This window comes from Chamaea fasciata, unplaced genomic scaffold (genome assembly GCF_029207755.1).
Source record: "Chamaea fasciata isolate MVZ Bird 193981 ecotype frontalis unplaced genomic scaffold, bChaFas1.0.hap1 SCAF_13, whole genome shotgun sequence".
NCBI classification, from domain to species: Eukaryota; Metazoa; Chordata; class Aves; order Passeriformes; family Sylviidae; genus Chamaea; species Chamaea fasciata.
This window is the reverse complement of record NW_027094098.1, coordinates 20,167,405-20,181,163: the sequence shown is the minus strand read 5'-3', so window position 1 is coordinate 20,181,163 and position 13,759 is coordinate 20,167,405. Positions and strand designations below refer to the sequence as shown.

The window sequence follows — 13,759 nt, the reverse complement described above, 5'->3', positions numbered from 1 at the left end:
TGTCCCTGCAAGGACGATGAACCCACCAGCTCTCCCCTGAGCCCCGCCAGGCATCAGCAGCATCTCCCGGGCTGAAAATGCCCTTCCCGAGGCTGGGGTGGCACAGGCACGTCTGTGCCCGGAGGGGCTGCCCCGACCCCCGGGAGCACGGGAAGGCTTCGGGATTATCGCCGGGCACAGGGGACACCGCGAGCTCTTCATTTGCTCCGTTATTCCTTCAGGGTTTGCATTTCATTACCTCGGTGACTGAGGCAGCCAGTTCCCGTTGCTGCTGATGGATCACAATTAGAACACACCGTTGCCACGGCAACTGCCCAGCGCAGCATCATTCCTGCCCCTTCCCGCAATTCCCGGCTCCGGCACAGCACACGGGCGGGGAGCGTCACGCTGGGCTGGGAACGGGTAATCCCACAACACGAGATCATTTAGATGCTCGTTTAAATGAGGTTTAATCACAAAAAGTCCGTCATTTCAGGACCTGCCAAATCCCAGTCGCTCCACGATCCCCCCCCGCCGTACCTTCGGGAGGTTCCCGTGTGCATCAGCGCTAATCCAGAGCATCAGGGAAGAGCTTCTCCCCGAATTAACTAACACTGCCTTTTCACGGTGGGAATAAAGCAAATCTCCATCTCAAATCAGCCGCGGCGGCGGCAATTCCCAGCGATACCCAAACCTTTCTGCAGTGAGGTGATGCCCTGTCCTGCACGACCCCGCCGAGCTCCCTTCCCTCATTAGCGGCTCCCAGGGAACTCTGGAATTACCTCCCACGCGTCAGTCAATTCACTCTGAATTATTCAGAGCTCCCCGTCAGCAGCCTCATTTGGGGTGCTCAGACCGAGAGAAATCTGGGGAGAAAAGCCCGAGTTTTAAGACCAAATCAGCTCACGTGTTTAACTCCTCCGTGGCCTGACAGGAGTTAACGAGCCGCAGACACTAACGTGAAGCTGTAACGTGTTCAATAGGCTTTAACAGGATAAAAAAGCAGAGCCTGGTTATTGCTGCCTTCAGCGCTGTGAAACTGCCCCAGAGCGATTTGCTGCCCCTGCTGCAGGAGAGGGAGAGCAGCGGCCACAGCTCCTCATCCCTGCCTGAGCCAGCCACAGGAGCCTGGAAACACAGCCTGGATTGGTGACAAACCCTTACCTGCTGTCAGCCCAGGACAATTGAAATACAGGAAACACACACAGCCTGGATTGGTGACAAACCCTTACCTGCTGTCAGCCTGGACAATTGAAATACAGGAAACACAACCTGGATTGGTGACAAACCCTTACCTGCTGTCAGCCTGGACAATTGAAATACAGGAAACAAACACAGCCTGGATTGGTGACAAACCCTTACCTGCTGCCAGCTTGGGACAATTGAAATACAGGAAACACAACCTGGATTGGTGACAAACCCTTACCTGCTGTCAGCCTGGACAATTGAAATACAGGAAACAAACACAGCCTGGATTGGTGACAAACCCTTACCTGCTGTCAGCTTGGGACAATTGAAATACAGGAAGCAAACACAGCCTGGATTGGTGACAAACCCTTACCTGCTGCCAGCTTGGGACAATTGAAATACAGGAAACACAACCTGGATTGGTGACAAACCCTTACCTGCTGTCAGCTTGGGACAATTGAAATACAGGAAACACAACCTGGATTGGTGACAAACCCTTACCTGCTGTCAGCTTGGGACAATTGAAATACAGGAAACACACACAGCCTGGATTGGTGACAAACCCTTACCTGCTGCCAGCTTGGGACAATTGAAATACAGGAAACAAACACAGCCTGGATTGGTGACAAACCCTTACCTGCTGTCAGCTTGGGACAATTGAAATACAGGAAACACAACCTGGATTGGTGACAAACCCTTACCTGCTGCCAGCTTGGGACAATTGAAATACAGGAAACACAACCTGGATTGGTGACAAACCCTTACCTGCTGTCAGCCTGGGACAATTGAAATACAGGAAACAAACACAGCCTGGATTGGTGACAAACCCTTACCTGCTGTCAGCCTGGACAATTGAAATACAGGAAACACAACCTGGATTGGTGACAAACCCTTACCTGCTGTCAGCTTGGGACAATTGAAATACAGGAAACACAACTGGATTGGTGACAAACCCTTACCTGCTGTCAGCTTGGGGCAACTGAAACACTGCAAATAAATACAACCTGAATTGGTGACAAACCCTTACCTGCTGTAAATGCTGTTTTGGGCCCTGACTCTGTAAATGCTGTTTTGGGCAGCCCCACCGAGCCCGGGGCCATGGGCTGGGCTCCGAGCAGCCCCCGAGCCCCCACGCCCCGCTGGACACAGGCTTTGCCTGGGCAAATCCCGGCTCGGGGGAGATCAGAGGGAAGCACAGGCAGGGCTCAGTCTGCTCTGCACCAGCGGGGACATCTGACCTCCCTTCCTTATCCTCAGCCCTTATCAGATTTCATCTTCCAGTCAATAAAACCTGCTCAAACAACATTGATTCTGAACTTCTGGAGAATCAAATCACTTGACTTCCTTGGTCCTCCAATTAAGGCACCAGAATAAATCTTAACTACTCCCTAATACCAGTTTTCACAAGACTTTCTTCAGCTCTAATCACGTTTAAGCACCTTGGCCAAACGAATTGATTTCCATTGCTTTTCCTTTCCACCACCTAGGAGAGTCTGTGCTGCGCTTCCCAGTGCATCTCCTCCCCAGCTTCCCCGAGAATTACTGCTGCTAGTTCAGCTGCTAGGCAGGGTCTGCTCCTCTGCTAAAAACAGCTATCTTGTCTCCAAATGATATTTAATTATCTCCATTAAACATTACAGGCTGCTCTGATGCCGGGGATGTAAATCAGAGGGAACAAGAGGAAGAGGAGAGCATATTGTTCACCTCATGTTTTGTCCTCCCACTCCCTCTGCACTCTGTTAAATAAGTGTCTCTGGAGGTAAGGCCAACGTGTGAACACTCCAGTTATTCCATTTACAGCACACATGTTATTTTTCACGGGTGAAACCGTGAGAATGGGCAGGGCCAAACCTCAGCTCTCCCTGCTGTGGCAGAGGCAGTTAAGGGCTGAGCGAATGGTGTTTAATGAGCAATTAACAGTGCAAGAAAAGCTGTTATTGCACAAATATAAACATGCTCCAAATCACTTCTGACCTGGTAGGGCTGGGACACAGGTTTTTTTGCTTCAGTCTACAAGAATCCATTGTTGTTTCTCCTTAACCTTCTGCTGAGCTTATGCCTCGAAAGCAAAACATTTCTATGACTGAGCATGACAGGCTCTACTTTTATTATTATTATTATTATTATTATTATTATTATTATTATTATTATTATTACATGCCTGCTTAAACCATTCAAAACAGCAAATAAATCCTTCAAATCAGTATTTTTGCGTCCATCTCTTACGTCTAGAGAATCCTACTTTTTGCTTTGCATTGGGCTGGCCTTGCTGGACTGAAAATGTTCTTTGCAGGGCAGCTCTTTGCTCCCCTGCACAGGCAGCTGTGTTTAGCCCTGGCGTGCACAGAGGAGCTGATGTTTGGGGTCAGAGGATCTCTCCCCCAGATCTCCTCAGAGGCCTTGCTTTGTGGGGAGGAGATTTCCTCACCAGCGCCTGCAGCCTGGGATTTTTTACTGCTCTTGGAGGAAGGTTTTGGTTGAAGGAGGGGAGGTTTGGATTAGATAGCAGGAAGAAATCCCTGGCAGGGCTTGGAGCAGCCTGGGGCGGTGAGAGGTGTCCCTGCCATGGCAGGGGGGGCACTGGGTGGGCTCTGAGGCCCTTCCAACCCAGCCCGTGCCATGCACAGCTGACTGCAAGGCTGAACGTTCTGCTCACTGGTTTGGAGCAGGATGATGGAAAGTGCCTCTCTGTGACACCCACCCCACGAGCTCTCTCCAGGCACGGCTTCACCTGGCTCCCCCTGCTCCTCTCCTGGCAGGTTCCCTTGCTCCTTCCGTTTTGTTCCTGTTCATTCTACAACAAACAAGAAAAAATCCACTCCAGCAGTGAAGGACGCTCCTTCTGCAGGGGCTGCCCCATCTGGGGCCCTCTGCAGGGGTTTTAGTGACCCACTCACAGGAGGTGACACAAGGGCTCAGGGACCAATTCTTGCTGCTGAAAACCCCCATCAAACCAAATCCTGACCCAGCCACGTCCAGCAAGAGAATTGAGAAACATCTGCATAATTCTCATTTTCCTGGAGAAACGCTTCGTGGCTCTGCTTTTGTTCCTGGAGGAGCTGGGAATCAGCACCATTATTTCCGCCTCCAAACACGGTGATTGTGTTTGTCCAACAGCCGGGGCAGCGCCGGCCGTGCTCTGCTCTCACAGACCCTGCGATGCTCCGGGATGCTCCGCAGAGCTGGTGACCTGCTCCAAACACAGCAGCAGCAACGGGAGCCGAGGGTTTCTGCAGCCCTGAGCTCTGTCCCCAGCCCCAGCAGAGCTCCCTGTGCCCTGGCTGGCCCTGAGGGGACAATCCTGCACAGGGAGTGTCCTCCCAGTGCCACCCACAGCACCCACCTGAGCCCTGGGATGGGGTTCTCCCCAAAAACCCACACTGGCAGAGGATGAGGACTGTATCAGCCCCTCCGGGAAATCGCATTTTCTTTGTGATGCACTTACCTTCAGCCTTGCACGCGCAGGAAATCCAAAACATTCACTAAAATGGTAGAATGGCCTTTGGGATCACCAAATCCCACGGCCAGCCCAGCACCCCCGCAGCAGCTCCCGAAGTGCCACATTCCCACTTGCTCTGGGCACTCTCGGGGCTGGTTTCGCCTGCCTGGCAAACACAGCAGCGCTAATGCAAACTGCCTGCACAGACACTCCAACTGAGCCTCCCCTCTCTGCAGCCGCTTTTTTTGGGATTGATTCCTTTAAAACTCACTTCGAAGCGCCAGTCCACAACTCTACTGCCACGCCTTGCTCCTATGGGTGGCTGCCCCGAGCCCAGCAGTGTTAATCCCAGGACAGGGCTTTGCAAGGCTGAGCTTTTCCCTCGGCTGCCCCGGGAATCCAGCGAACTGGGAACTCCCGCAGCCCCGCATGGTCGATGCGAGAGCTCTGCTGGGGAAATTAGGCTGTCAGCCCAAGTGAGTTTGACATTCGGAGATATCAGAACGCAAGCAAAGAGAAAAGTTTCATCAACACAGTAATTACTGCCCTGGACTCCACGGAGCCGCAATTATTTCCCAGTGAGGGGCTGTCAGTTCGTGCTGCAGATAAAAAACTGTTGATAGGGCTGCCAGGGGCCCGTGCAGCGATGGCTTTTCAGATGTACAACCCTCCCGGCAATTCTACATTTTCGAAAAGAAAAAAAAAAAAAAAAAGAGGAACAAAAAAAAGTACATGTCAACACTATGCATTAAACACCTACACGTTTTTTTTCCTTTAAAAATTGTGTTGCTTTTCAGCCAGAGGCAGTTAAATGTGCGCCAGAAATTCCAGGGGAAGAAGCGACCTTCCTTGGCCCCTTTTCCTTTTTGACACTGTGCCCTGCCCAGAGCGGCTGATGCTGAGAGCCTCGGGCAGGAGCCTCTGCCACAGGGGGAAAAGCGCCACAAACATTCCCAAATCTGCTGTTCCAGCCAAACACAGCTGGTCCAGACTGGGGCTCCTGGTGAACTGCCCAGAGAGAAGCCTGAGGAGGGGCCGGGTCCTGCCAGGGCTGCAGCAGTGCCGTGGAGGGAGACTCAGGATGGAGAGCAGGGAAGGTTCATCCCCAGAGCTCCCCAGGGAATGGGCACGGCCCCAGAGCTCCAGGAGCCTTTGGACAACCCGCCCAGGGTGGAATTTGGGGTGTCTGTGCAGGGCCAGGAACTGGATCAATGATCCCTGTGTGTCCCTTCCAGCCCAGGACATTCTGTATTTTCACCTCTGTGACGCCCTCTCCTTTCTGAGTTCTATTTATTTCCCCATCTTCCAAAGGGTTTTATTTATTTTTTTTTCTGTCTCCTCAGCACAGCTGGGAACGGCAAAGGCTGGAATTACCGCAGCAAAGAGATCCCTCACTGCCAACACCAGACATCAAAGCACCACTCAGAGGCTTCAAAGGGTCCCTGGGTGACACGGCAGCACCGCGGGGACAGGGACGGAGTCACTTCTGCTCAAGTGAACCCGAGAGACAGCACACACACTCCAGTGTGGTGTTCAGGGACACCTGCTCCAACCCCTGAACGCTTCCCCCAATTAGTGGGTTATTAATTATCACCGCCCTGCCCTCTCCCTGCACAGCTCGGTGCCTGCTCTACCTGGCTCTGCCGGTGGCACCGCTGGCTGCGGGGGCCCCCCCTCCCCAGGTAATTATGTGGAACACGATTGTGGCCTTGGGCTCTGCCTGCTCAGTGTTTGCAATTAGATTTTACTACAAAAGTACATATTAACATTAAAGGAGCATTACAATGCAGCAAATGTGATAAAGCAGAGACGCGTTAGTGCACCTTCTGCTTCTGTTCTTTCAGGAATCATAATCACCGTTAATTTATGGTCTTCTGAGGAGGATCTAATTACTCCAATCAGCCCTCATTTCACTCACGGCGTGCACGTGTGCTGTTCCCTGCCTTGCAATGCCTGCCCTGGCAATGGGCACGGCAGTGTCAGTGCTCCTGCAGCCCCCAATGCCCGGCTGAACCTGGGCAGTGCTTGGGTGGGAATGCCCCAGGCAGGACCAGGGAGAGGCAGGAATCCCTTCCCAGGAAAGCCCTGTCCTGGGAACAGAGTGCAGCCCTGTGGGGAATGGATTTATCACCAAAATGGCAGGAATCCCTTCCCAGGAAAGCCCTGCCCTGGGAACAGAGTGCAGCCCTGTGGGGAATAGATTTATCACCAAAATGGCAGGAATCCCTTCCCAGGAAAGCCCTGCCCTGGGAACAGAGTGCAGCCCTGTGGGGAATGGATTTATCACCAAAATGGCAGGAATCCCTTCCCAGGAAAGCCCTGGCTGGATAACACAGTGCAGCCCTGTGGGGAATGGATTTATCACCAAAATGGCAGGAATCCCTTCCCAGGAAAGCCCTGGCTGGATAACACAGTGCAGCCCGGTGGGGAATGGATTTATCACCGAAATGGCTTTGGTTTTTCACACCACCACCCTGAGCAGAGGCTCCTTCCCAAGCCGTCCCCGTCATGACAAACTCCAGGACAAGCCCCCCCTTCTCTCTGCTGTACCCTGTGTGAGGGTCTGGGACACCCACAGATCCCAGCTGAGCCTGCCCAAGTTTAGGCACCAAGTTTTCCTGGCTGTTTTTCCTTCTCTTTTCCAGCCTCTGTGGCAGAGCTCCTGGTGAGCCCTGAGGGGCTCAGTGAACATTCCAGTCAGGAATATCCCACATTTCCTGGGATGTTCTGTCCTCCAGCAGCCTCAGGGGCCACAACCCAGCTCCAGCCAGGGGGTGCTGGGTCTGTGGGTGGCTGCTCAGGGAACAGAGCTCCCCCAGAGCTCCAGAGAGAGGGAAACAGGCACCAGGGCAGAGAGAACAGCTCCAGGACCTGGGATTCCTGCAGCAGGTGGGAATCCTGAGCTCCTCTTTAGGGTTAAACCATCAGCAGCAGTGACACCTTTAAAAGCCTTTTCATTTGGCTGGGGCTGGGCTGGTCCCAGCCTCCCTTCCCCTTGGGGAGGCCAAGTGAATGCAGAAGGTGATGAAGGAAATCTGACTGGGAACTTCACCCTGGAGCTGTGCTTAAAGTTTTTGTTTCCTTCTACAGAAATTAGAATTGAAACTCTGTAGACACCCAAAGGTTTTCAAAAACAAGGGGTTTTGTACACTTTCCAGCAGTGTTGTTAAATAAATAATAAACCAAATAAATAACCTAATAAAAACCTAGGCCAGGATCACCTTTGTAGTGAGGGTTATCAGCCTTACAAGACTTCCACTGATCATTTCACTTCCAGATTTCAAAGAACACCTAATTTCTCCTCAATTAAAATGCAGAAACCCACAAAAGTGGTTTTTCTTGGATACCCTGTGCTTGGTGGGTCTCCAGAGCTTGTGGCTCCAGCCTGGAGGGTCTGAATGCAGTGAGGTGAAGCTCTCTCTCAGGACAACTCTCATGTCAGATCCTTAAATTCCAGAGTGTTCTCAGGGCTACAATCGAGGCTGGGTAAAATGAAGAACTTCAGCCTCTGAACCTGCAGGTAATGAAGTGATGGGTGGAGTGAAAGTGCATCCATGAGAAATTCCAGTTATCAGAGCCCTCCTTTAAACAGGAGCTGCCATCCACACAGTCCCTGTGGCAGCCCCAAACCGTGGCAGACTCAGCCACATTCCCTGCGAGCCTCCAAGCCCGGTTTCCTCCACAATCCAGAGGTGCAAAACTCCAACAAACGTTGCGTTAAATCCCTCATAACTCCCCAATCCACGCATGTAGAGTTGCTATAGCAACTGTCAGCCCAAGCCTTCCCAAGGGAGAAAATAAACATGTGTCCTACCTGGCTAATTGCTATTTGTGTTACACAGAATTGAAGGGTAACTTAGTTCCACCAAAAAACAGAGCGGAGGCTGAAGTGCTCCCATGCTAATGTGACATTATTTAATCTGAGCAAGGACCCGTTTTGCATGTGCCTTCAAATTACAGTATTTATGGAACACTCAGCACAATAAGTAAAAGTGCTGCTGCCAAATGTGCCTGCCTTGCCCTGCTTATTGGTTTGAATAAAAGGGGCACTGGAAAAAAAACATGGAGAAACAAGAAGGAAGGTGGAAGAGCTGATGGGATTAGAGACTTCAAATTTCATTACAAAACACACAAACGTCGCCCCAAAAACCCCAACCCCAGTTTACAAGTGAAAGTTCATGCAAAAATAAGCTGATAGAAGGTGACAAGTCTTTTCCCTATTTCAACTTTTCCCTGTTTCTCATCATGGCGGGAAGAATAAAGCTCCCAAGCAGGAAAACCACAGTGTCTGAACAACAGCCACCCCTCACTGAGAGGCACAATTAGAACTTTTTTAACCTGAAAAAAGCCCTGGAGATCAGTCAAGAAAAGAATCCCACTGGCAGGATATATTCCAGGAGCACGCTGACAGTTCTCGCTGCCTTGTAAACATATCCAGCAATGTTTTATTTTAATCTTAGCACAATTACTGAATAAAAGCAATCAGAGCTCTGAGGCAGCAGAACCTCTGCGAAACATGACAACATAACGATGACATCTCTCTCCCTCTCTATCAGCCCAGTGACATCATCTGAGAAAATGAGATTTTAGGGGAATATTCAGCTTCCCTGGGCACCCTGTGCCAGGCCCTCCCCACCCTCCCAGGTGGAATTCCTTCCACATATCCAGTCGAAATCTCCCCTCCTTCAGCTAAAAGCCATACTGGCTTTCTGTGGAGTACACATTAGTGCAGGATCCTTCTGAGCAGAGACAGCACAATCCCCGTCCCCAGCACTGTCCTGCTCCTCCAGGGTTACACAGCATTTTAGGGGATATATCCAATAAAGGGAAACACAGCCCCCCAAAGCTGCACAGTGCCCAGGCATGGAGCAGGAGCTCTGAGAGCTCTGAGAGCTCCTCTGTGTCCCAGCCTTGGGAACTCCAGGAGTGCTGGGAAGGATGAGCACATTCCCCACCCATGGGACCCATGCGCTGCATTACCAAACAAAGCCCATAAATCACAACTGGCCCATGAATCACAACTGGCCCATGAATCACAACTGCCCCATAAATCACAACCAGCCACGTGTTCTCTCCATTTTCGATGGTGGGCAAGGACTCAAGCTGTAGAAAGGTCTGAAATCTGCTTTTACCACTTGCCACCTCCCATGCACCTCATGGTTCATCTCCACCCCGGACAAACTCGGATTTCTGGCCTCCCTCCACCTGCTGCAACAGCTCCTGCTTGAATTATTCACCTTTTATGAATTACCTGCAGCACATTGCTAGGGATTTTTTTTCCTGTTGTTGTTGGTGTTATTCCGTGCCCTGAACAAGGCAGGTGTTTTCAATATGCCTTCCACCGAACAACATTATGCTTGTATTTATCGATAAAATAAAATAAATCCATAGGCTGAAACCCACAGTGTTATATATAACCCCATTCCTCAGTTTAAAGGATCATGCTGCATGAGATTTTTCAGCAGGTGCAATTTCCATTCCAGCACAGACGTGCGTGGCTCAGCCAAGGCACAATATTTTCCAGAGGAAATATCTGACAGGAAATCAGTAGCAGGCACCAAAAAGCACAATCCCTGCACCCAAAAGGAGTGAGAGGAAAGGAGGAGGAGCAGCAAAGCTCCTGCAGGGCAGGGCAGGAGGGGACAGCCCCAGGAGCAGGGCCAGCACTGGTGACACAGCCCTGCAGGGACACAGGGACAGGGACACAGGGACAGGGACAGGGACAGGGACAGGGACAGGGACAGGGACAGGGCCCTCCATGCACAGCAGGGTCACACCGGGGGCTTTGCTGGACACCACAGAGCAGCTTCCAGCCCAAGGGATGGGGATGAGCCCCAGCAGCACCGAGCAGTCACTGCTCTCCCTGTCCCCAGTGTCCCCAATGTCCCCAGGCTGGGGCACAGCGCAGTGAGGAGCTGCTTCCGTGCCCTGTGCCCTCCTCTGTGCCCTGGGGGACATCAAGTTCATCATCATCCTCTCTGCTGTCCTACCCGGGCTGCACAAGAGCCCAAGGCTCCCAGAGCCCAGGTTTAACTCAGCTCCCGGAGCTCCCGGGATCCTCCAGCTTTTGCTGCTGACCAGCTGTGGATTCCTTTGTGGTTCAGTATCACCCGGTTAAATCTCTGCACACAACAATGGCAAGCACTCATCTGAGCCCCCTGCAGGCCCCCGTGGCACGCAGGGAGCTGGAGAGCAGCTCAGCCCTGCCGTGTCACAGCCAGCTCACACAGACCCCACTGCACTCGGAGCTGCTGCTGCTCCTTATCTCACCCTCAACAGGGACAGCAGAGGCGTTTGAAGCGTTTGTGAGCCTTGGCAGGGCTCCTTTCCAGCTGAAATCAGTTCCCTCGGGGATGCAGAGGTGAGAGCGTTTGTGGAAACCTGCCCATAACCTCTGTTCCCACCGGGGTGTCCTGAGTGATCCCAGCAAACTCCTCCCGGGCTGATCCCCTCCTCCCCCCAGGGCCAAAGCTGAGCCCAGAGCCACTGCAAACCCCTCCAACCTCCTGAGCTGAGGGAACAAGGCTCTGTGCAGCCCCTGCCCAGCAGGACCTGTCCCAAGGCCCCTGCCCAGCCCCGGGTTCAGGCACTGCCCCCCGGCAATGACAGCCCTGCTGGGAGGGACACCTGCCAGCCTGGAACCTGCTCACCCTCTAAAAACACACATAATAATAATAATAATAATAATAATAATAATAATAATAATTCCACCCACAGAACTGAGCCTGCCCCAGTTCTGTGCTCGAGAGCAAATGTAAAACGAGAACAGAGGTGAAGGAAGGGCCGAGAAGCCAGAGCTGTTCCCTGCAGGAGGAAGGGTGGCGCAGGATCGGGGGGTGACAGCATGCTGCCACATCCCTGCACGGGCTGGGGGAGCACGGAGGCACGGGGGTGATGCCTGGACCCCCAGGTAAGGATGGGGCGGTGGTTTCCACCAGGCTGGGGTGGGGTAAAACAGACTGACAGGACAGCCCAGGTCACCACTGCCCTCTAAATTCTGGGATAAAACAGACTGACAGCAGTGCAGGACAGCCCAGGTCACCACTGCTCTCCAAATACTGGGCTTGGAGGTATTTGCCAAACCCCTGTGAAATGACAGCTTTTCTCCGGAGAGAAGTGAAAGTGAATCTGCATCTGGAGCATCAGCTGGAGCCACTGGGCTCAGCCACGGGAGCTCAGGACAGGCCCTTGTAAATGGTGCGTGTAAACGTGGTGTAAACGTGTCCCGGGGCTGTTCTGTGAGCAGAGCACCCACCAGACTCCACCCGGCCCTCAGGGCTCAGGAGCCCACCTGGGTATTTTTTGCCAGTTTTCTTGCTTACATCTTGTATTCGAAAGGCTTTAGTCAGGAGACGCCTCTTTGTGGATAATGTGAGAGCTAATCCCCATTTCTCCTACTGCAAAGAAACAATTGAAACGGATGCAACAATAAAACCGATGGCTAACGTGATTGCTATCGATCATTTGCCAGTTTGTCAAACGAATGGCCCAGGAGCTCAGCGGGGAAGGGAAAACAGCGCCAGGGACTGCCCGTGAGGCAGCAATGAGCTGACCGCAGAACCCGACTGGAAATCCACGGACGGCCGAGCACCAGCGCGTGGTGACAACCACAGAGAATCCTGACGCACCTGCGCACTCTCACCTACCTTCTCTGCTGACTGGGCAGTGCCAAAAAATATTGGAATGAAGGCAAGCCATACTATACAGGTAGTGTACATAGTGAATCCAATGGGTTTGGCTTCATTAAAATTCTCCGGGACCCCCCGAGTCTTGATGGCATACACAGTGCACGTCACCATGAGCAGGATGCTATAGCCCAGGGAGCAAATGATCTGTAGATCCGTGATGTCACATTTGAGCACCCCTCTGGCCTGCTCGGGGTTCATAGTCTTCTGCTCATCGTAATCCACGATGATGTTGGGCGGGTCCACGGCGAACCAGACGAAGACGCCCAGCAGCTGGACGGAGATGAGGCTGGAGGTGATGGCCAGCTGCGAGGTGGGGCTGATCAGCCGCGGCGCCGTCACCGACTTCTTGCCCTGCTCGAAGATGCGGTAGATGCGGTTGGTCTTGGTCAGCAGCGCCGCGTAGCTGATGCACATGCCCAGCCCCAGGAAGACCCTGCGGAAGGAGCAGACGGCCACGTCGGGCTTGGCGATCATCAGGAAGGTGATGATGTAGCACAGGAAGATGCCCGTCAGCAGCACGTAGCTGAGCTCGCGGCCCGAGGCGCGCACGATGGGCGTGTCGTTGTAGCGGATGAAGGTGGCCATGACGAAGATGGTGGCCACGATGCCCAGCATGGCCAGGAAGACGGGGATGACGGCCCAGGGCGAGTGCCACTCCAGCTTGATGATGGGGATGGAGCGGCAGCCGGTGCGGTTCTCGTTGGGCCGCTCGTTGTAGGAGCACAGCAGGCAGGTGACCTCGTCGGCCTGGTACTGGTACCCGTCGCAGAGCTCGCAGTGCCAGCAGCACGGCATCCCCTTCACCATCTTCTTCCTCTCGCCCGGCCGGCACGGCTGGCTGCACACCGAGGGGGGCACGGCCCGCACGCCGCCTCCCCACTGCATCTCCTCGATCTGGGGGACAACACAGACAGGCTCAGGTTAGGGCTGGTTTAGGGCTGGCCTAGGGCTGCCTTAGGGCTGGCTGCACACTGAGGGGAGCACAGAGCACGCAGCTCTGTCCTACTGCATCTCCTCAATCTGTGGGACAGCAACACAACCAGGCTCAGGGTCAGGGTCAGGGCTGGCAGCCACAGACACGAGCTGGGAATGAAGGGAGGGGACCCAGGGGAGCCCCAGCACACAAAACCCGACTGGACAAACTTCCCACGTGGCAGAGTCCTGGAACCACAGCCGGGTGCCTCTCTGGGGCTCTGTGAGTCCCTGACTGTGTCCACTGCTCTGTTTCTCATTTCTATTTGTTTTAAAGTCGGATGGAATGACACACAGCCCCAGATAAACCACCAGAGTGAAAACCTGTTTTTCAAGAGAATTAGAACATTGCAGACCTTGAGGGAAGGCAGGACTTGGATTTGCAAGGCTGCTTTCCACAGACCTCGGGGCTTCTTGCCGAGGCAGAACAGGGATCTCCCTTCCCAGAACTGCTACTGACCAGGGCAAGATTTGAAATGAGGTGGAAAATGTG

At 53.1% G+C, this 13,759-nt stretch overlaps 1 protein-coding gene across 2 annotated transcripts in view; it reads right to left on the bottom strand.

Annotated features, from left to right (window-relative positions):
• The window catches only part of GRM7 (glutamate metabotropic receptor 7), a 189,632-nt gene that overhangs the window by 38,682 nt on the left and 137,191 nt on the right, over positions 1 to 13,759 (bottom strand). For both annotated transcript variants that reach the window (XM_066195683.1, XM_066195684.1), the window contains exon 8: positions 12,253 to 13,188. In XM_066195683.1, the coding sequence (XP_066051780.1) occupies positions 12,253 to 13,188 (936 nt within the window). The remainder of the gene's footprint in view (positions 1 to 12,252; positions 13,189 to 13,759) is intronic.